This window comes from Anopheles funestus, chromosome 3RL (assembly GCF_943734845.2).
Source record: "Anopheles funestus chromosome 3RL, idAnoFuneDA-416_04, whole genome shotgun sequence".
Taxonomy (NCBI): Eukaryota; Metazoa; Arthropoda; class Insecta; order Diptera; family Culicidae; genus Anopheles; species Anopheles funestus.
Genome location: NC_064599.1, coordinates 38,471,870 through 38,493,695, shown reverse-complemented (window position 1 = coordinate 38,493,695; position 21,826 = coordinate 38,471,870). Strand labels below are relative to the sequence as shown.

At 40.9% G+C, this 21,826-nt stretch overlaps 5 protein-coding genes across 10 annotated transcripts in view; 3 read left to right on the top strand and 2 right to left on the bottom strand.

The window, feature by feature from the left end:
- The first annotated feature begins 2,063 nt into the window (after nucleotides 1-2,063).
- On the top strand, nucleotides 2,064-3,754 carry LOC125770122 (uncharacterized). Its single transcript, XM_049439432.1, has 5 exons — nucleotides 2,064-2,469; nucleotides 2,553-2,919; nucleotides 3,002-3,043; nucleotides 3,109-3,193; nucleotides 3,275-3,754. The coding sequence occupies exons 1-5, from the start codon at nucleotides 2,412-2,414 to the stop codon at nucleotides 3,560-3,562; spliced, it is 840 nt and encodes a 279-aa protein (XP_049295389.1). The 5' UTR covers nucleotides 2,064-2,411; the 3' UTR covers nucleotides 3,563-3,754.
- A 321-nt stretch (nucleotides 3,755-4,075) lies between these two features.
- LOC125770125 (39S ribosomal protein L54, mitochondrial) lies at nucleotides 4,076-4,790 on the top strand. The gene is made up of 2 exons (XM_049439439.1): nucleotides 4,076-4,304; nucleotides 4,376-4,790. The coding sequence occupies exons 1-2, from the start codon at nucleotides 4,211-4,213 to the stop codon at nucleotides 4,681-4,683; spliced, it is 402 nt and encodes a 133-aa protein (XP_049295396.1). The 5' UTR covers nucleotides 4,076-4,210; the 3' UTR covers nucleotides 4,684-4,790.
- An 11-nt stretch (nucleotides 4,791-4,801) lies between these two features.
- LOC125770118 (uncharacterized) lies at nucleotides 4,802-6,354 on the bottom strand. 2 transcript variants are annotated; one of them, XM_049439427.1, is made up of 4 exons: nucleotides 5,278-6,354; nucleotides 5,149-5,214; nucleotides 4,975-5,076; nucleotides 4,802-4,907 (listed from the first exon to the last, which is right to left on the bottom strand). In XM_049439427.1, exons 1-4 carry the CDS (start codon nucleotides 6,250-6,252, stop codon nucleotides 4,842-4,844), a joined length of 1,209 nt encoding a protein of 402 aa, XP_049295384.1. In that variant the 5' UTR covers nucleotides 6,253-6,354; the 3' UTR covers nucleotides 4,802-4,841. The 2 variants fall into 2 exon arrangements, with proteins under 2 accessions (XP_049295384.1, XP_049295383.1); XM_049439426.1 differs by having other exon boundaries at nucleotides 4,975-5,214.
- A 108-nt stretch (nucleotides 6,355-6,462) lies between these two features.
- On the bottom strand, nucleotides 6,463-7,666 carry LOC125770123 (NADH dehydrogenase [ubiquinone] 1 alpha subcomplex subunit 8). Of its 2 annotated transcripts, none has more exons than XM_049439434.1 (4): nucleotides 7,534-7,666; nucleotides 7,276-7,428; nucleotides 6,954-7,129; nucleotides 6,463-6,889 (listed from the first exon to the last, which is right to left on the bottom strand). In XM_049439434.1, the coding sequence occupies exons 2-4, from the start codon at nucleotides 7,402-7,404 to the stop codon at nucleotides 6,667-6,669; spliced, it is 528 nt and encodes a 175-aa protein (XP_049295391.1). In that variant the 5' UTR covers nucleotides 7,405-7,428; nucleotides 7,534-7,666; the 3' UTR covers nucleotides 6,463-6,666. The 2 variants fall into 2 exon arrangements, with proteins under 2 accessions (XP_049295391.1, XP_049295392.1); XM_049439435.1 differs by lacking the exon at nucleotides 7,534-7,666 and adding an exon at nucleotides 7,512-7,533.
- Nucleotides 7,667-10,779: 3,113 nt separating this feature from the next.
- Nucleotides 10,780-21,826, top strand: part of LOC125770114 (PTB domain-containing adapter protein ced-6) — a 31,709-nt gene continuing 20,662 nt past the window's right edge. Inside the window, exons 1-2 of one of the 4 annotated variants that reach the window (XM_049439419.1) lie at nucleotides 10,780-10,909; nucleotides 12,165-12,691. The gene's annotated coding sequence lies outside the window, so the exon portion shown is untranslated. Of the gene's footprint in view, nucleotides 10,948-12,164; nucleotides 12,692-21,826 lie in introns of all 4 variants that reach the window. The other 3 variants (XM_049439416.1, XM_049439418.1, XM_049439417.1) reach the window with 3 other exon arrangements.

Genomic DNA, 21,826 nt, shown 5'->3' with positions numbered 1-21,826 from the left:
TGGTTCGTGGTACGAACCAAAAGTACGGCCATGACCACCGGTATGAAAAGTTTACGATGGTGCCTGAATACTTTTTAATCAGATTACTCGTCCATTGGGTGGCTGTGTGGTACGAGGGAGCTACGTACCGGGGAAGAAATTACTCCCGACCGACCGGTCTTACGCGAGCCGGCGAGCAGAATGTAAGGAAGGGTACGGAATTTACGTCGCCGGTGGAATGTTTCCTCTTCCCATCATTCAGCATTCCCGTTTCCGAGTTTAACGGTAAATCGTGCACGTTCCGTGCAAGGAAGACCACCGACCCAAACCTGCCACAGGATGCGGCGAATGCCGTAACGCCGAATGCTATACTTAATGCGAAAATCTTCACAACATTCGTCGGATGGTTCGCGTTCCGGTAGGGTTATGATTTCATTATGCACAGCGGAAGGTAACGTACCGTTGGCATGGGTCGAGATTTACCATTAATGAGGCTGTCAACAAGGTGGTGCAGACGTGTAGTGCAAAGGACGGGAATGTAGAATGGTTTTTTGGATGTAGGGAAAAGTGGATTTGTATGATTGCATTTTGTAATGGTTGGCTTAAGTGAAATGAATTCATTATTTTGTCCGAAAAATTAAAACTGGAACGAAATAAAAAACTAATGTCTTATGTACACTAAAGCAAAAAAAAGATTCAAAAACAATAGAAAAAAAGAACATTTCTTGTGAAAAATATAACGGCTTACAAATTTAAATAGCAAAAACTGAAATTACCATTTGACAACAATTCGAACGCAGTATCATTAGAGACACGTTCAATCCGTATACAGTATGTAAGATACAGTATCGTTCGCATATATGAGCAAAGGGACCAATTCAACAAATTTCATTTTCTACCACTTCTTTCACACAACCCATTATGTCGTAAAATCTGTGTGGGTATTCCATTCATAACAGCATAGTAAAAATCTACCCATCTACATCTTTACACCTTGCCCACGATGGCCACGTGCTCGATTGGAAGAAAATTGTCTACGTTCATCTGCACAGGACAGCAAGAGAACAAGCACCAATTTACTGTCTGGTGTATCACAGGGCAAAACCAAATGTAACAACCACAGGGACGGAGAAGACATGTAACTGTTCATTTCAAATTATTGCTCAACACCTTTTCCCACGCGCCACCATTTCTACCCATTCTGCTGGATCGATTTTTCGTGGGCGCAATTTTGCGACCATCTTCTTTTCATAGTTCAATTTCAATTTGATCGTGCCTGAATGGGACGATTTGCCAGCGAGCCGGACTGGGTTCCAAAAAAGGCACCGAAGGTGTGCTTCAAAATCATCGTTGGATCCGCAACAAACTTCGTGTGGACAAAACGGTTCTATGGTGAGATATTTAATAATAAAAAAAAAATCTTTGAAATGTCTTCATTTTTTTGTTTAAGAAAGCGATGATATTACTACAAAATCATTTAATTAATTAGTAGTTTTTGGACAAATTGTACGTCTTTGTCCATAGTTATAACAGCACGTTTAAAGCTTTCCCCAGAGCCGTAATCAAAAGAAATCAACGACATTCTTTGCCACGTTTGGTCAAATTTATTTCATGAACTTCAAACACCCTTCCATTGCCGATCAGACCTGGAACCTTTGGCCCAGAGGTGTTCTAGAAATTCCTTTTCATACGTGTCCTCACGTAGACTGTCCAATTTATTCGCTCACAACCGTGTCAGTGATACACACATCTTGTAGCACGTAAATCATCCGCAGTTTACCACTATAGTCACCGAATGCGGGCGTGTGCCACAGCACGCGTGAATTGTGCAACTTGTGACTTATGCAACTTTTTTTGCAATAAGCTTACAGACTAAAATGAAATAAATAACGAATTTTCCTCCAGATTACCATTAGTGTGTTTTGTGTTTGTTCTCTCGAATGCATTCTAATTTGATCGCGATGGCGATAATGGTTGAATTCAGCACAGATTAAATTTGAAACCGATTTAGCTTTCCCGCCAATTCTGTATTGCTGAAAGCAGTCTGTAGAAATGAATCGCATGTTTTAGCCCAACCGACCAAACAAACCAAATGTCAAATCTCAGCTTGGAAATTTTTTTTGTTTTTGTTGTAAATTGTTTCACTACCGATCCAGATATCCAAAAAGCCGTGAAATAATACCTCAGAATCATTAAAAGGACGATCCATTCATATTTATATAAAGCGCAAGTGTGTCCTTAAAAAGCAATTAAAGCTTAGCAACTGTGTTTTACAAGAAGAAGAGAAAACCAGCAGGCCAAACATGTTTTGATGACGCGCACGACTGATAACACATGTCAACAAAAGTGTAATCGTCGCTAGCAGCTGTTTGTAGTTAGGAAAGAAAGTTTTAACTCACCTTTAAACATCAATTCGATCGCCTATCGTAGTCATGTTCCGGCGGGTAGCGCTAGCTATTACGCTGATATTCTATGTACAGGCTGCTGAAGGTAAGAAACCTACACGCGTAGGAAGCTCCATCAATCGCACTGTTCGCTTCAATTGATTGCTTTAAATAATTCCTCCTTCACAGATTGGGCAGGACAATGGTTTCCCAATGCACCAAAAGCACTTGCCTTGGAGGCAGGTGGAACCGAAACAGTGAAAACAGTGGCCAATGAACTTCCGGTAGACGAAGTCAAGCAGAAAAAATCGTCGCGAGTTGCCATGGGAATTGAAAATCCGGATTGTGATGATGCGAAGCACGGTCTGGCGATGGATTTCGATCCGTACAATGTGACGCATTCTACAGTTTATATGTGTCTAGAGCCGAAAGCGGACTACAAAGGCGATTACAACATGGATGCTGTTATCACGGAACACAATGTACCGTCTGCGTACGTGGCCGATCATCGGTGTATGAACAGTAGCATAGAATATGTGGAACGGATTCCTACTTAGTAAGTATGCAGGTTCTTCGATTTCAATGAATGTTTTAATCTTCATAGTAATCCATGAATGTGTACCATTGTTCTCTTCCAGTGGAACGCACCGTCCGCTTTGGCCGAAGTATGGGGAATACAAGTTAGTGTTTACACAGCTATGTACTCAAAATAGTTCTTATGACACCTGATTGTTTTTATTTTCAGATATGTTCCTCCACAGCGATGGCTACACAGTAGTGAGCACGGGGCAGTAATTGCACTCTACCATCCATGCGCCAATAAGCAACAAGTGCGACATCCCGCCAATACAACTACAAAACCCAAAAACAACTAGTTCCACATACTTGAACATCTTCCTTTTCCTTTGCAGGTGGATGAATTAAAGCATATAGTAAAGGATTGTCTTTATCGGCACGTGATAACACCTTCGCAGCTCCCAAACAAAGACCGTCCATTTGCACTCGTCACTTGGCACGCAACGCTGGAGTTTTCTGTACTCGAGCGTACCATTGTGGAATCGTTTATCGAAAAATATGCATTAAAGGGACCGGAACAGACACACCGCGATGGCCAATACGAGCATCTATTACTGGAAGCAGCTAAACTGGTATCAACGATTGATGATAGTGTCCTATGTCCTAAGAAACAACGAGACTAATCTTCTTATAGCATTTTAGCGAAAGAAGATACACATTGCTTGTCATTTGTCGGGTTTTACAAAACTTTCAAATCGATGTACGCTCTATGTGATATCTATATTTTAACATATATGGTGCAAATGCAGAATCAGATCTGAAGGGCAGATAGGGATATGAATACATTTCAATACACAGCGTTTCAAACAATTAAATTTTTCTTTGCAAGCTGATGATGTGAAAATTATTGATGACATCTGAAGAAAACCATTTGCAGGAGGAAATACATCGATATTCACCTTCTTCCTGGCTTAACGATCTCTATTGCCATGCATGCCGTTTCTTGATTACTAGAATTATTTTTACCATGTAGGCGGATAGTCAGTCCTTGCTACGGGAGGACAAACCGGATGAGATTTGAAACCCGGTCATGTCGTGGGTGAACGTTTTTCACAAACACCACCCGACCCATATTCACCTTATGCATGTCATTTCCGACCTTACTAGTTAAACCTTGTCATTTTGACAGCACCTATAAACACAACACACGAGAAAATATCAAAACAATACCGGCTGTAACAAACGAAGAGCGTTTTTGTAGATACTTTTAACCTAAAATAAGTGCTTGAAAGTACACTTTCACCTAATATATTGTGCGTAAACCGAACACGATGAGTGGCCTGATCGGAAGTTTGGTTCCATTGTTCAGACGCAGCTTTCTACAGCTGACCGCCACACGAACTTACGCAACACCAAAGGCTGGCGGTACGGGTGAACACCGAAAGCGTTTTCTCTGGAACCTTTAAATGCTTATTATGTTTTTATTCCATCAAAAGGTGCATTGGGCGGATCGAAAAAGAAAAAACTTGGAAAACTTGGTCCAACGGTGGAGAAAAAAGTAATCCCCGTCGAAACAGACACAGCACGGCTGGTAAATTATGTGTGCGGCAGTAACATAATGAAACAGGGTGAAGATGTAAAAATTCAACCAGACACAGAATATCCCGAGTGGTTGTGGAAGTTACATGTAGGTGCCCCACTTACGCTCGAAGAAATGGATCCCAACACGAAAGCATACTGGCGAAAGCTAAGACGAATGGGGCTACAGCGCAATAATAAGTTAGCGAAGCTAAAAAAGTTCTAAAGTACGGTGCTAATTGCCATTGACTTGTGAAGCAGCAAACAATTATTACCCCGATTCGTAGAAGATAACACGAACAAGGCAATAAATCGTTATAGTTGTACATTGAACCGTGTGAACCATGTGGAGGACTTAATGTGATGGTTTTATGCGCTGTGAACTCAACCAAATTCGATATCACGAAACTGAAGCAATACCACCAGGTACGTAATGATTGCTGCCACCATCTACAACGAAATGAAAATTATACACAATTACTCATATTAGCTTATCCCCTTCGTCAATTTTACTCACTCCAAAGAAGTACTCCATGTCGATTTCAAACAGATCGTAAGGTGAAATTTTCATCTCATGCTGAAGAATAAAAATTCTGCTGTTATACATATCGCCACGTTTCTGGAAATGGATGTAAAACATTACAATCACCATTTTAAATGGAAAACGCAGGTTATGCTGAAGTAATCTTACCATGTTTGATGAGCGTTTTGTCAACTTCGACTGAGCTTCAATAATTAAACGCGCCAAGCAACGTTGCTGAAATAAGAACCATTTGGTGCTTTACAGTTTGTAATATGTACTGTAGAACAAACACCGTACCTCACAGTTGAGCTTGGTAGCATGGTGGCAAATAATTAGCACAACACCCAACTGCGAGAAGAACCCCAAACTCTCGGTTACTCGCTTATATTTTTCTAGTAAGCCTTCGTGCTTATAAGAGAGGATACTGTTCAGATTAGTGTAAAATATGGAAAACGAAACAATGAACGTGGTCAGTGCGCTTGTCGCTAGCTGCAAGCGAAACGCTCGACAATAATCTTTCCTTTGTCTATGAGTGCTTAGCACACGGTTGTAAAAATGTTCGATCGTACGCCACCAATAGGAATCGCCCAAACTACCGGACCCATATTTAAGATTCTGCTCCATGCACTTCGTCAATTGCATGCAGTCCATCCGCACGCTTTCACGCATCACGTCGATCACAGAATCGTAGTAAAGCACATTCATTACCGTTATCATTTCGATAAAGTAAACCATGACGTAAAATGTAAACTCAGGCCATTTCTCGTTGTACAGCACTACGTACGTGTACTGGTTTAGTTCATAGTTGATATAGTGCAACAAGAAAATGACCAGCGCGATCTGTGAACCACGAAACGAAGGTTTTGTGCCGGCTTCGTTGAAGAATTTAACTGCACGAAAATGTGCCTGGCACTCATTCAACAGAGCCATCTGTTTTTTACCGGTAAAATAATAGTTTAACAGTATGTTCACGTTCATCGTTAACACTGTGAAAGTGATGCGCAAGAAAAACACGGTTATATGGACCGAAGGCACGGTAAGCCATATTCCCGTTTGACCGATTATGGTAATCCACAGCAGCACCGCATTCGGTACAAACAAATGAACCATCACTTTAAGCATTGTGATCGTCTTACTGCTGGTGAATGTTTGCCTTCTTGTGTCATATCGGAAGTTTATCACTCCTAAAATGTAGTAGAAATATAAATGGTTCATCTCTTGCGGTGATGGCGTGTATTGGGAAACTATTAGCGGTTTAAGAACATTTAGCATCGGACAGGAACAGTCTTATTAAGATATGAATGGTATGATAACAGGCGCTGTCAATCACATTCCCGAAGGGAAACAATTTTCTTTTCAAAGCAATGTTTTTTTCTAATGCGGTTGTCACAGGTTGCTGAATTTTTTATGTCCCTCAGATAGATCGAACACAACCAACTATTGTTCTTTCGTTTCTATGCGTACTATCTGGACAGCAAGCAGTTCATTCGTTTAGGAAATGTTTTTACTGAAGCTAAAGAAACGATCCAGATGTTGCTGGTCTGTGTCCTAGCGCACCATTGTTTGTGGGACTATTCGTTCTCGTTGCATATCTACACTGAACCGTTTTGCAATTTACCAAGAACCATTTCAGCTAAATCAAACATGCGTCATCTGCATCCATCCTCCACCATTCCATAGCCTCCTCTAGTTCAGCCAATGGAAGCGAGATCCGTATCTGGCATCAGGTCGAGGATAATCTTCCGGCAATCCTGGTGTCGCATCCGGATATACCGTTTTCTCTTTCTTCGGTGGTGGAGGACGTTCCGTGGCGTGAACCTTAGCGCGGCAGAAATATCCATAATCGGGACGCTCCAGTTGCATATTGTCCAGAACACACTTATCGTAAACGCCCTGCGTCTTGCGGCAGCTGCAATCAAATAGATCATTTTAGCGAATACGGATTTTGCAACGAGCGTAATTCCAGCACGTACTGCTTGAAATTCAAATCGCCACTGCTTTTATCGAGACAGTTGGCGTACTGCGTAAACTCCTGAGCACACGTCTTCTTTAGCTTTCGGAAGAACTCGAACGCACAGTTGGTGACCGCTTTGCCCTCATTCACACACGCCCTCGGGTCGTCCAATTCTTGGCGGCATAACATGAACTCCTGGCGATGTAAACAAAGTTATCGGTTTGAACGGTCAGGTTATGTTATGATTGAGCATTATATAACAAAACCCCGGAACAGTTCGTCCCTTCACGGGAATAATTTAGCTGGTTGTTCGGTGCCCGCCACAGCCCTGCGCCACTTACATTATTTTGAGCCTCACAGTACTTTCCCATATGGAAAGCACCGGCACGAAGTGCTGGTCCGGATAGGTTGATCTCCGGCACCGTAAGTTCTTCCTCCGTTGGCAGGAACGTATCTTTCGTTACAACCATGATGCCGCGGAGTGACTGCTTCAACTGCAATGTATTATAAAATTTGAAATATGAAGTATAGTCTGCTACAACACTCAAATATCTGCAACTGAGTTTGTGCCCTGTACATGCAGGGGAATCAAAATTTACCCGAAGCGAGATATCCTCGCAGCTGACCGAAAAAATCACGAAAATTGAGTTGGTAATAATAAGGAAAAATAAGTTTGACAGATCTTCACGTATGCGCGCAGTAGTAGTGTGAGTGAGATGTGCGCTATAAAATGGTCCAGGGTTGGATGTCAGTTTGACAATCGTCTGACAAACTTTGCTTTCTTTATTAGTTTTATTAAAATATTTGCTATTTTGTCGTACGTTTCAAAGCATTTAAAAGTATACAAAAGGGATAAACTTTAGCGAATAATAACATATTCCTTTGTATAATTGCTAAAATAACGTTTTCCATAATTTGAAATGCATTCGGAGCTTTTTATGGCAACTCATGCCATTGAGCATTTTTGTCTAGGGAAGCTTTTTTTAAATTTTATTCTTTGTGTCGTTTGAAAATGAAGCAACAATGGATGTATTTGCTCAAAAGAATACATTTTAGTTAACTTCCTTTGTGTTAAGCTACTGAACCGTGTGTTAGATACGTATTTCCATATTTCGCGCGCTCTAGTAATTGTATCGATTTGATTTAATCATAACTTTGTTCCTAATTGATTGCTAATTAATTGCTCAGACATTTTATTTCACTAAAAATTTGATTATTTTCCCATGGCACAATAATAGAATTCACAACAATAAAAAAAATGGAAAAACAAACGATACAACATGGAAAACAATAAATATTTGATTAATTCACAATTATAGTCCCCCCACAGGTATAATTCATCTACAATCGGTAAAAAGTTAAGTTGTAAAAGTGCTCATGCTACACTCATCTGCATAATTTCACGTTTGTGCGATATACACGATGCTCATTGTTGTCTACTATTCGCCTGCCGTTGCTATTGTTTCCCTTCATGAGATAAACATACCACAATGTAAACCCACTTACGTTTTCCTCTACGGAAGCTCTGGAGAAAGCTGTGCATTTGGTTGAATAAAAGTCAAATACAATGTAAAAAAAAAACCCTAAAAAAGCGTAAATATATATTAATAACAGTATTCACACTGATAAGTGCCTACAGTAGTTGACGTCCCCTTTCCATTAAATCAATTGCGCTCAATTTTACGACACGGGCGATGAATATTATCTTCTTACTCAATCCAACGCGTCCAAAAATAACCGGTGGATCGGGATACCAAGAAAAAAAACAGGATTGCCCTTATCGAAACAAGATCCGGAAATAAGCAATAGAGCATCAAATAAGTGAAGAAACCCTACCGGCTGGACCAATCAATCTGTCCAAGATGATGATAACAATGCAGCCTCGTACACAGAAGTGTAACAACATTCGGCACGGAAAAGTACCGACAGCCGTAATAAAGAAATCAAGCCACGGAACGTGTTGTTACTGTGGGGCTACTGGGGCTTTCATTTCTCCAGCAATTGCTCAACCGTTATGGTGCACCGGGACCGGAATGCATTGATATGGATCTCGTATGTTGGTTCATCGGTTGCAGTGTCACAATGCTTTAACAAGGCCGATACTGCAGCAGATGCGAGGTGCACTGTGAATGCGTTTAATGAGCATTGCAAGGAAAAAATGTAATAACAATACGAAATACGATTATTTATATGACGTTCGCACTGTTAAAAAATAACTTTATTTTAGTTAAAGAAATTTGTTGCGGAATCTTTGATGCTTTTCAATTCCTAACCTACATATGTTTAAAATTACAATTAATCCAACTGCTAATCCAACAGCATTCTTGTTATATTATCCATTTATAATTATTCTGATTAATTTTTGTGCCAATCTTTAACTGTTTCGTGCTCTAATGACTCGACGTAGAATAAAACGAACTTCTGCTGTCGAAAAAAAAAACCCAATTCCATTCAAAAGCTGGCACAAAAGCCGCACGTGCTGCAATATATTGACGATGAAACAAAAAAGCAACTTCCGCCAAATTACCTTCTCGCAGTTAATGTTGACGCTAATGTTAAATTTATTACTCTGTAATCATGAACTTGTCGAAAAGGCGACCACAATCAACGGGCAAAACCTATTTGCGACGAATATCCACGCCATGCGCCTGGCGGTAAAAAAAAAGGAAACATGGTGGACAGCTATACCCTGATTGAATGTTCCCCTTTTTTTGTTTGTTTGCCGTTGTAGCGACAGCATCACCCAATCCAAATTGAAAGTGTATAACACGAATGACGTGTGATTTGAATGCACGTCACGATGCAGGTTCCGTGTGCATGGCAATGTAAAGTGTAAATAACTCCGCTGCATCGATCGACGACGACTTACCCGCTGAGAGTGCGCTTTTCTCTGTTGATGTCCAGTCTAGCAACTGCCGGCTCATCTTTCCCATTTTCACACCTTTTTCACACAAAAAATAGGCTCCTGCATGTTGTACTGTACCTTTATCACAGTTAGTTTGGTGATTACTATTCAGGAAATGCCGCACTTCAGCTAAGTAGCATTGATTGTGCGTTTGTTTTTTTTGCGTCTTATATTCCCCACCTCTTGCACGACTTTTATACGATCGAGATCATGTTTGGTTTAAGAATTCAACAAGTAGTTTTTACGTTGCCACACAAGTCTACGAGCGGTGTGCGTATACAGCTGAATGGACGTTTGTATGTGTGGCAGTAAAGGGAATGCGATTGTTTTAATCGAGTTTGTGTTCGTGTGGGTGTGACACTGTTTGTATACAAACGAAAGTTGCCCATGGGCATTTTGAGACGAGCTGTAATATTACAGTGCAAGAGAAGAATTGTCTAGGCTCGTTTAAATGTCGAAGAGATGTAATTTTTCCTTCTGCAACAGATCAAACAATTCAAGTTTTACAAAAACAGGTTTTGTAAACACAAACAACTAAATGCCAATTTTTGACAAAGCGTATAAAGTATTACTAAGCGCCATCGATCATGGTGTAGCCTTACATTTGTCAACGCCTGTCTACGGTACACACCCATGTAGATGTTGATCTTCACGATTGCCTATGTAGTTGTGTGATCGCACGTACCATTCCAGCTAAAGCACGGTTCAAGTACAACCCTAAACATTACACGATTAAACGATCGCAATATTCGAGATTTAAGTTTTAGTAAACCTCTATACCGTAAACTGATAATATGAGAAAAGAGTTTGTGTAAAATGAGCCGATTTAAAATTGAATTGTTAGTGATTATCCGCTCATAATATTATATGAAAGTGCGCACGATCATATGAATCCGTACAACAAGCTTTACTACAAAATGCTGTGTTGGAACTGGCCTTAAGCACGCACCGCAGGCACAGTTACAGCATATTTGCCAGCACGATCAAGCATCCAGCAAGCACGGGAGACGCAGCTGGGCCAGTGCAAATCTCAACCGTGCCGTGGACAGTCAACCGCTCTCAGTGTGTCCGTACGTGTGTTTTGCTGTTGTCGTTGTTGGTACTATTGGTGCTGCTGCCTAGTTTTGTTCCCAACCACCAAGTCCACCGTCGCCATTACACGCATTCACCTGCCCGTTTTTGGCACAGCATCCTGCCTTTTTTTACCTGTCTCGCTAAGCTTCCGTACCCTGTTTGCGTTGTTTAATGTTTAACTCCCTTCTGCTACATTCACTCCGTACCGCACCCGTAAAACGGTCCCGTGTCGTTACAGTGCAGAGGAAAACTACGCCGTGTTCGTTCGCCCCCAATTTGTGACGTTGCTCCGACCGTTCGCGATCATCTAGTCGGACATTATTAGTCTGTCATCTCAACGTTTCTCGTTCGTTCGGCACGTCATACCGCGTTTGTTCTACCGACCGTACCGGACGGTACAGCTTGCTGACACAATGTCCACCAAATCTGGCCATCGTTCTGTGTGCTGCGAGATCGTCAAGATAGTCGATAGGCGCATGTACTGCGAACCGCACGAGGTTTAACCTTCGCCCTATTTACTCTTCCCACCCGTTAACGATGCGACTCCCACTGCGTCTTGCAGGCCCTTAATCAAGCCTCACAATCGTGTCATCAAGATTTTCTGGGTTTTTTTTATTTCATTCGTTTTTATTTCGCACTTCATGACGCTTGGGTTGAGGCAATGTAAAGCGTATTTTCTACCAAAAGACCCCATTTTGTCCGCTCTGAAGTCGATTGCATTGTAACCGCATTCAGAACAATCGAACAGTTCGCCCTATTACACCTTTAATAGGTGTGTATCCGATTCGCCCTTTTGCTAAAGCTATTCCCGTTTTGCATTCGGCTCCAAACGGAACGGTGACGTCGATTAGTACGATATCTCGTACATGATCGACAGCCTCCAGCAAGCTTTTGTTCGATCGTTTCCCTAAGCCATTCGGTTCCGATGTGATCATTAGCACGGAGATACGTGAGGAAAGAAATCGATCTAACGTGGAACATTTCAGTGGCAAAGGCCTATCTATACCTGCAGGCATACACACAGACAGACAGAACAGAAAACCAAGGTTCATTTCGCATGCATTGTCCCGATCGCACCCTAGAGATCCCGTCACTTTTTGCTCCTCTGCCAGATTACTGACCTCTCACCTGTAGCTGTGTGTGAACAAAATTTGCGAGTTGTCATCTTCACCCAGCATTACAGTCTCCTCCATCGGCGAAGTGTCACTTGTTTTTATTACCCCGTTTGATTTGGATTTCCTCCCACCGCAGGAGCCGCAATAGCTCCCCATCATATCCAGTGTTCCAGCGTGCGTTTGTGTTTGTGTTGAGTGTACGTGTGCGCGGTGTAACATCTATCCGTTTTTTTTTGCGCGCGCGTGTTTGTGTGTGTGCAGCGCCTAGATTGGTGTGTTTTTGTAGAAGTGTGTGCAAGTGCGTTGTCCAAGTCGCAAGATCGACGCTTTTTTTTCCTGCTTCAATCCGAAAGCTCACGCCTAAAGCTTAACGAGCAGAATCGAGAATCGAGGTGTGTGAGAAGAACGAAGTTGGTTTTGCTTTGCTGGTGTGTGCGTTTTGTTCGCATTAGGCAAGGAATAGATGCGAACGGAAAGGTAAACGTGCCAGTAACACGTCTTCCACGGTTCGCTATCCTTCACGATCGCTATCGATTCCGGACCATCGTGGTCCGTGTCCATTGACAGCCGGTTAGGCTTCTGCTTCGACTACAACGCGTTCGACCAACAGATCAGCCCAGCAGCACTCAATCTGTGCAACATTAAATCTTTGCTATAATACAGGTAAGAGAATTTTTTTTTTATTTTTTTAAAGAGATTTAAGATTTAAAATCTCACGAAATAATTAACATTTATTTAACGAACAATGCTATAAGTCTTCCATTTATTAATATTATTCTTATGGAGTCTAAGTTATCTTTCAAATCATTTTCTGTAACAAAAAACTAATAATTTTTTAATTGTTCAAATAAAGAAAGTAAATATATTTCTCTGTTAATCTACGTTCTATCAATTTATAGCTAGTCTTTTTTTTATTCGATATTCATGTTTTTCTTTATCATCGAATATTGATAAAACGAACATACATCGACTTCCAAGTTTACAGTTTATTGCATCAATTTCACAACTAACCGATCAACCTTATCATATGTCTTGTTCTTTCTGTTTTGGGACAAATAATTTTGTTAGTGATTCAGTTAAATCATTCGATTTAAATTTAAATTCAAGAAGCAAACTCCCAGAATGGAAATGTTCAAATACCTAGTGGAAGTAAAATTAAAATCTACGGTTTTTAGTAATATTTTCATAATTACATACACATACTGCTGTCATTTTAACACCTTTCGTATCCCACATGCAACCTTACATTACACACTTATCGGTCGAATTTGGAATGCTTTCGGAAACGCACGTTCCCGGTGCCGGAAATTTAACGCCGCGACATGCAAATGGACCATCCCTCCCTTGATGACGATTGCGAATCTGGCCTTTCTCTTGTGTGTGTGTGTAACTTTTTTTAAATGGCTTATAAAAACCGTGCCACAGCTCATCCTACAGGAGTGTTGTTTACGCGTTTTACTCACGTCTCCTGCAAACGGACATTTCCTCGCGAGCTTTTGCCAGGCGGACGTTAGGTAATAGATTAAACCAAGTCCAAGTCCCCACACGCAGCCCTTTACCTCTTTGTTTGTTTTCGTTTCGTTTATTTCTTCCTTTTGTTATGCGTTTTACTAAAACGACATTCGAACGTCACATGGTTTTTCGTATGTTTCGTATGTTGTGCTTTCTTCCATACCGATACAAAAAAAAGTCCGCTTTGTCGGAGTTGTACGCAATAATGGCGCCATATGCGTTCACGATCGTGTGCGTGAGTCGGGGAGCAAGAGGGAAAAAGAGACAGACAGCAACAAAAAAAACCACACACCACACACTGGAACTTTCTCTTCTCCATTCGCGGCTAGGCTGCGGGTGTTTGTTCGTTTTGTTTGTTTGATGCTGTCAGATGTGTTTCGGTTTTAAGGGAAGCGCTTCGCACTTACCACTTACTCACGGACACTCTATTTCGTTGGCCATTTTGGGATGCAGGATGACGAAATGGGTTTAACCTAGCAGTGTGATACAGATACACCAAACTGTTCCATACAGATGTATTCCTGTTCCGTGCCGAACGTTCCGACCTACCACGGAAACACATTTTATTAATCTTTTTCTCCGACCCGCAAACACCGCAAAACGGTCACAAACTACCTATCTCTCCCGTGAATGTATCTATTCGGCTTTATTATTGCAACCACAATCCAGTGGTGGTAGTATTGCTGCGCTTCGGTTGTGGTGGTTGTGGGACAACCTTCACGCAGCATCCGTGACTCGGGACTCTCGTGCTGCTGGATGCGGCTTTGGGGCATCCAACTAATCCACCAACACAGAGCCCTATTCCGAACACACCGAAACCGTTCGCAGGGAGAAGGAATGAGATCGTATACCATTAAAACATCAACCGAGCCGTGGCTTGTTGCCATGTTGTATAATTTCTGCCGTAACACAACCACATCGGGAGATCGATCGTGACGTGATACTGTGGTGCCACACACTCTCTGGACGCAGTGGTTGATAAATTATCTCGCATCATTTTCAGTTTTCGGTCACCCGAAGCAGTGCAGAGTAATGTAGACCCTCACTTGTGTTGGTTGTTGTTCTACCCTTTTACGATCTACGATCTGCTTTTGCAATTGCATTGCTGAACTTGCTGCCAAGTTATCTCCCGCACCGCATGGCAAACAAAACAATTGCATTCCCTTTCGACGTGAACTATCATTTTCTATTAACGATAACCTACATCAACCCGTTCAGCGGGTTAGCTGCCGCCACCTATTCGATCGCGAGGATGGGGAGGTTTACCTTAAGGAACAAAGCTTTCCGAGCAGATAGACAGAAATACCACCATATCGTTAGCCAGTCAGCCATCAGCCAAAGGGAGCTGTGCTATATGTGTGCCGTCAGTCATCCAGCTCAAACCGTACCGTATACGATCATGTTCCTACGCGAAAGATCGCGAAATATGTGAAACGTGCACCTATAGCGAAGATGCAAAGTCTGCCAGCAAAGAAAAAAAACCCCACCAACTCATCGCCAGCTCTTCTAGCATGAACAATAAAAAATCGCTCGGGAATAGAAGAAGTGAAAGCAAGATAACCACCACAGCGGGACAGAGCCCATAGACTGTTAAGCCATCTCCTCCACGTGAAAGAGTTCCGGGGGCGTTTGCCAAGTTTTCTTTTCTATCCTCCAACAGAAACGGTTTTTTTGTCGACCGGGAATGAAAGGTTATTTGCATTTTCATAATTAAATGTGGAGATTTTTGTTGTAGTGGAAACATATTGCCTAAACCGTTAACTGTTTCACATTTGTTAGCAAATTTATAACATTTCTTGTGGAATTCTTGGCACTATCTAAAGTGGAAAAAATCATGTTTTTTTTTACAATAATTTGATAGTGCTTCATGTGTTTCTATTTTGCTAAACAGCTGCTGTTCAATGCGTACATTCCAATTGAATTCCAATGTTGCGCACAGAGAGCGAGAACAACAAAGACATAACCGCTGATAGCTGCCCCATATTGCTCACTGTCAATTACCAAACATGTACATTGATGGGTTTTTTTCTATTTCTGATAGTTTTATAATCGCAACAATGTTTCGCCCTACTCCAGCGGGGTTTTGATAACCACAAAGTTGTTGAAGCACTAGTCGTTGTGCAACAGATTAACTAACAAACTACTAATGCGTTGAAAAATGTCCCCTCTTTCCTCAACATTTGTACCTCTAAGCTGGAGAAGGAATTCTTCTAATGCCGTTCGTTAAAATACTTCTCGATTTAATTTCACAATTTTGGAACTATCGGCCACCAAAAAAGCTTCTTCAGCGGTAAATCTTATCAGGTGCATTTTTTTTTCGTGTGCAACCGTGAAACAGCTACATCGATGGAAAGCATCGTCTAGCGCGAACAATCAAACCGAACCACTGCTTAAGACTTAAGTGCCTTAGTGCTGTGGGATGAACAACAGCAACAAAGCCAAGCCGTACCCTTCACCGTACCCACCGACACGACTACGTAATGATAGTAGTTTGCCGATTGTAAATCTAAATGACTTGCCGAATGGATGATCGTTAATCAATCCCGTCTCGCATTGATTGATTGATTGCAATCTGCAGCGGTGCGGAAAAATGTGTTTTGTTTCGATGGAAATAAAACACCGGACTTTGTGGCTCCTTGATAGATTTGGGATAGTAAGCTTTTGAATATAGCAAAGGTAGCAAAAAAAGGAATGAAGCTTTTTCTATTTTGTAATAGTAAGAGTGATTCACGATTAATGTATAGAAGAGATATAATAACTTAAAGATGACGTAATTATTTTTTTAACTTTATTCTGCTGTAGTTCCAAACAAAACTGCATTCAAGCACAATAGGTGACCTTTCATTACATACAAAAAGTACACATAAAAATAAAACACACGAACGTTTGAAGTGATTTTCAACTTCTGTATCCTTCAGTTCACATTACTGACCGTCAATCACAATTTTATTAAGTAAACCTAACCGTGATCTAAGACGAAGTGCTTCTCAGGAACATTATCCGGATGTGAGGGCAAATAAAAAAATCAAACCTCTCGAAATGCTTCACAGTTCACCAAAAACCTTGTACTGCAAGCTCTCTACTGCTTCTACAAGCCATCACACACTATCACGCTCAAGTTTCCGCCGTTTCCCCGTGAAGGGGGTTTACTTTTTGCTCATTATTTATCAAATTATCAGCTCACACAAAAAACCAACCCCACACACACACAAAATAAAATGCTTTGCATTTCGTACCGTAAATTAGCGAGACACAAGATGTGTGGGTTAGTTCTTGAAAAGTATGGCTAAATTTGCCAAAACACCCCTAAATGTTTCCCAGCATCTATTACGCGGTCTGTCTGTGTGTGCTTTTTGGCAAAATGCAAAGTCTGTGGTTTAAGTGGTTTGCTTTTTTTTTGTTGTGCAGGAACAAAAGTGCGTCAGCAGTCCATTCGAATTTACGTCGTTGTTGCAACGGGAATGAAAAGACAGACTTATTGTGATTAAAATGAGTTTGAAAAAACTGCTTCTTGTGATGAACAACATTTTGCCTTGTTTGCACAACCTGACATCGGAGAAAGTTGTCTAAATGAACGACTTTGTCTGTAATAAAACATAATTCTCTTACTCAAGATGTATAATTTTACAGCTAACTAGAACTAATTATATTCGATCGATCGAGTTAAATTTCTATCTAAAAGATCTGTCGTTTCGTTTACTCCATAAGGAAAATACTTAGACATTTACAAAATTTTTAAATGCATATTCTGTCTTCTTGGTAGAATTTTTATTCTAGAAATCTAACCGACTTATATCTCTAAACAATGTCGTTTGAAATGTCAATTTTGAATGAATTTTTGGTGACATTTCAAAGTCTCAAGTCATCGATAAGACTCGAATAATTGATAACAGCATCAACAGGAAGCTTGCTCACAATAGATTCAAAATTTTTAGACCAAGTGTTGATGCGCAAAGTTTTGGCTCTAGTAAAAGAACATGTTCTCGAACTCATTCCTCGTCCAACCCAATCAGCCTAACTCACATTGTAACCTGGTCAAAATCCTGTATTATAAGCCTTTAGTAGCAACTTTGAGCAAACTCAGTGCGATATACAACAGCTAAAGAAGCATGAATATTGCGTGAATAAATAGCATGTTCTTCTCTCTCTAGTTCTGACTTCTAGTCTAGAGTTCTAGTTATTTGAGAAATATGGGATATCCTGGTTAAGCACACAGACTGATCCTGAATTATGTTACATCAGCCGATCAACATGTCACCCTGAGTTACAATGTAATAGAACTCAGAAGATATCAAAAACATCAAATAATCAAATTAAATAAATCCCAAAGAAAGAAGTTCTATTGCTGTCAATTTGCAGCGAAATCGCACCGAGATTCGACATCCGCGGATTTTTGGGGATCTCCACGATCCGTTATAATAGTTTATCTCTGAGACTTCCTGTACTTACACTGCATTGTTTCTACAAGACGTCTCAATACATTTTCTTATAGCGAAACTATATTTGTAATACTTTCATAATAAATGTTCCTTATAGCTAATGCAGTAGAATATAAGTGGTTCCAACAAGATGTAGAAATGTCTGTATTTTTCAAAAATAACTAGAGACATAGTAGCTACAATGGATTTTGGCAATGCAAACAAAAAAATTTTGATTATTCTAATGGAGTAACTTAATTAATCCATCCCAAAAAAAAGTTTATTTAACTCCCGGTCGCACAGTACTTCAATAAAATGTTGAAATCATTCCACCGGTGCGCAATCGAATCGTATTTCACACAAAGTGCCCGCTGCATCCAACGTTCCAATGCATTCTCGCGCTGTCACCGTGAATTGTTGCCCGTTCGGAATTGTGTTCCTTTGGTCATGGCCGACGAATCGGGCGATCTGGCCTATCCATACTCCACAGCGGTGCACCACTCCGTACGTAAGCGGTGAATGTTTTCGCGCATTTTCGCATCGCATTGACCGTGGTGGGCACGTTGAGGGCAAAAACGGTGGTGGTGGTGTGCCTTGTTTTTGTGTGGACGTACCTCGCCGGTACCATTCCGCCGCTCTGACGCTAGAATGGGGTACGTTATGGTCAGCTGACAATGAAATCCAGCTTTTCGAATTTCGTACCATGTTCTACCGTCTCCGATCCGTGTCCTTTGCTTCGTGTGCTAAACCGTGACTCATTGACGAGTGAATTGAATGGTTGAATGCATGTGGCAAATAAAAAATGTGTAAAACTCTGATCGATTTAGGTCGCACGAATCAGGTGGTGATTGACAAATCAGAACACACGGAATCGTTAGCTGAAATGCACAAGGCGATAAATTGTTTAATATAATATTAATATTTTATTAAGCTATATAAATACTTTTTTTTGTTTTTCCTTATCTTCTAGCAGTTATGTAAGATAAAATCCCAACGATTATTTAAATTTTTTCTCCATATTATCTCCCAAAAACCTTTTTCAAATGACCGACCATAGCGGATCTTCATTTGCATTCTTCGCATCCGTTTCGGATCGATCCGAAGCATTTGTTTCGTTAGTTTGAAGTATAAAAAAAATGTTACCATCACCACCCGATAAGAGTTAGCAGAAAAATTCGCATAAATCTTGCATTACATAACTGTTTCTCTTCCAGCTGCTTGTGCGGCATTAGCAAACACAACAATCGGTGAACCTTTTCCTAACCATTTTGCTTAAAATATGACTTAAGCTTTGTTTTGTTTTGTCCGTTTTTTTTTGTTGCTTTTTTGCTGTTTCGTTTACTTCATCAATATTGCTCGCGACCGAAACCGTGTTCGTGTGCTCAGCTCGAAAACCGGTTGGAAACGCATTCTTTATATCAACAAAGGTTTGAAACCCGGCAAAGAGATGACAAACATTCAGATTCGAATAAGCAGAAACTACCATACCCGGTGTGGGAATATTAAACATGCAAGCAAATAGTTACCTTCGTCTGGTTCGTTCTCCCAACAAACGGTGTGGGGTGTTTTGGGAGGGTTTTAGCTCTTTGTGTATGCAAAGATGGAGTCACCAACGCGCACAGAATGGCCAAACGGTTAGAGTTCTTTTGCGAATTCAGCAGAAAAATAAATAAACACCGCTGCCGGTGCAGCTGTTGCTGAACCCACCCTCTCTCGTTTCCCTCCCTCATCCCAACACCCCCTTTTCCACAGCCACATCGCGATCGAGCTTCGTGTAAGCCGAACGTCAATGCCAGAATATAACAGTACCCCGCTCAAGGGGAAGCGATCTTAATTAGAACCGGCTTGGACGGTGCACAAAGCTTGGACCGTGCGACACGCACACAACCGTACGGAGGGGGAGCTTTTTGTGCCACCCATACATCCGCACGGTCCAGCGGTGGGTGGAGGCGCGCGGTGAACCTTAACATCAGCTGGTTTGTTGATCGCGAGATGCTGATGAAGGGATGAAAATGATCGTAAATGAAACGCCATTTGAATGATGCGGAACAAATTACATAGCGTCCCGTGTAGGTTTTTTGAATTAATGGACTATTTTGCACGCAGGGCATTCTTTTGAACGTGGCGTGTACATTTTTGAAATTCCTAAACCAATACATCCATTGTTTATGAGTGATTAATGTAGTTTGTGAAAGAAAAACGTCATGCGATTTCAATGTCTTTCTTAACTATTTTATATTTAATTTTGAGAAAATTTTGTTTTTTAACTCAAAACAATATTTACACAACAAAATTTAACAGAGTTTCACAAAGATAATAATATTTGTTCAAGTTTAAAAAATAAGCTCAGTCACCGATGCAATTGTTTTGTTTAACAATAAATGTTCCCTAAAATCCCTTCGGTTATTAGCTATTTGTATTTAACAGCCCTTTCTACGACAACCATCCATGGTAGTATTGGTGCAACCAACACCAACGGACACAGCTGCATTCCATTTGTGCTAATCTTGTGCACATCATGCACGTCTCGCCGTGCATCGCGGTGCATATCAATGATCGAAGATCACCAGATAAGTGTGCAGTGTGCATCGTTGCAGCCGAGACGGTCGAACGCGACAGCAGTCGGTGGTGGTGTCGATGCGTCTCGCTAGGTGGAAACTTTAGTCGGAAACGATCATTTGCATAAATTAGTTAAAGATGAATGAAGCTGTTAACACCGGGAATCTGACGAATAGGACGGGATGAGCGAAATTCTTTAGCCATGATCCTTTTTAGTATGGAAAACGTATCATCTGGGTATGTTTGCTCAATAGTGGAATTTCAATTGCGTTGCGTAGTGCGAAGAGCAAATGTTTTCTCTTGCTAAAGTAAAGATCTTTATAGAACTCTTTCCCCACCAGTAATTGCAACCTAAATCGCATCGTCGAACAAACAAAACAACATTTAATTAGCAGTACTCCAGTAACACACATTATCGAGGGTCATATTGAGCATGATTTTGGATCCGATATGCAAAAGCAAGTCACCTTTTTCGTCCGTCCGTGTATGTGCAGCCTATTTTCTTGTCACGGTATGGCAAAAACCGCTTGTCCTTCGATGCTTCATCTCGCATCGTGATAGATGTTACTACTAGAGCAACACTCCTGCACAGTACGATTTGTCAGGCAACAAAAAAAAAGAGTTGCACGAACAAAACAGCAACTTGCCCGATGATGGTATCACGATGGTACGTCAACGGTGCTGAAAATGCGTTACTCGAAACCACTTCCAGCCTAGCATCTCAATTCCGCTTTGCAGGAAGGTATTACTCGTCGCTGCGTCGTTGGTTGCGGTTGGGCAAGGTCCAAAATAAAAACCCAAAACCGGTTCCAGTGTATGTGTGTGTGGCGGTACCGAGCTTTTGCCTTCCCTTCCAGGCAGGGTGGTTTATTTTTATGAGTCTCTAAACTTTAAGAGCTAGCAGTTTGTTTTCGTTGACGTTTGCTATGCGAACACTGCCGCAGCGTTGTGTATTTTGTACAACAAGTTGACCCGAGTTGATGATGGACAACTTTAGAGGATTTGGAGGATGATGATATGGCTTTCGATTGTTAAATTGTTTGCACCCAAAAAAAAAAATAAAATATTCCTCTTTGTTTAGTATTACTGCAAACTAAACTGAAATTAATTTATGAATTAAATTCGTATTAGTAATTTAAATTGCTTTTCTAGCAATAGGAGTCTTATTCTACTCAAGTTTGGTTGAAATAGAATTAAGTTTGGTTTAATGTAAAGGGAAAAATATTTTAATTTTTATCCATTATCAGGTTTTTAACTTTTTTTAAACCATTTCAAGTACAGATAGTCACTGAAATACTCTATTACAGTT

Coding starts and splice junctions, on each gene's coding strand:
- LOC125770125 (XM_049439439.1), top strand. CDS start 4,211: ATGAGTGGCCTGATCGGAAGTTTGGTTCCATTGTTCAGACGCAGCTTT. Junction 4,305..4,375: donor CGCAACACCAAAGGCTGGCG/GTACGGGTGAAC, acceptor TTCCATCAAAAG/GTGCATTGGGCGGATCGAAA.
- LOC125770118 (XM_049439426.1), bottom strand. CDS start 6,252: ATGCTAAATGTTCTTAAACCGCTAATAGTTTCCCAATACACGCCATCA. Junction 5,215..5,277: donor CTACCAAGCTCAACTGTGAG/GTACGGTGTTTG, acceptor TTCTTATTTCAG/CAACGTTGCTTGGCGCGTTT. Junction 4,908..4,974: donor ACATGGAGTACTTCTTTGGA/GTGAGTAAAATT, acceptor ATTTCGTTGTAG/ATGGTGGCAGCAATCATTAC.
- LOC125770123 (XM_049439434.1), bottom strand. CDS start 7,404: ATGGTTGTAACGAAAGATACGTTCCTGCCAACGGAGGAAGAACTTACG. Junction 7,130..7,275: donor ACTGTGAGGCTCAAAATAAT/GTAAGTGGCGCA, acceptor TTACATCGCCAG/GAGTTCATGTTATGCCGCCA. Junction 6,890..6,953: donor GGCGATTTGAATTTCAAGCA/GTACGTGCTGGA, acceptor ATTTGATTGCAG/CTGCCGCAAGACGCAGGGCG.
- LOC125770122 (XM_049439432.1), top strand. CDS start 2,412: ATGTTCCGGCGGGTAGCGCTAGCTATTACGCTGATATTCTATGTACAG. Junction 2,470..2,552: donor CTATGTACAGGCTGCTGAAG/GTAAGAAACCTA, acceptor CCTCCTTCACAG/ATTGGGCAGGACAATGGTTT. Junction 3,194..3,274: donor CATGCGCCAATAAGCAACAA/GTGCGACATCCC, acceptor TTTCCTTTGCAG/GTGGATGAATTAAAGCATAT.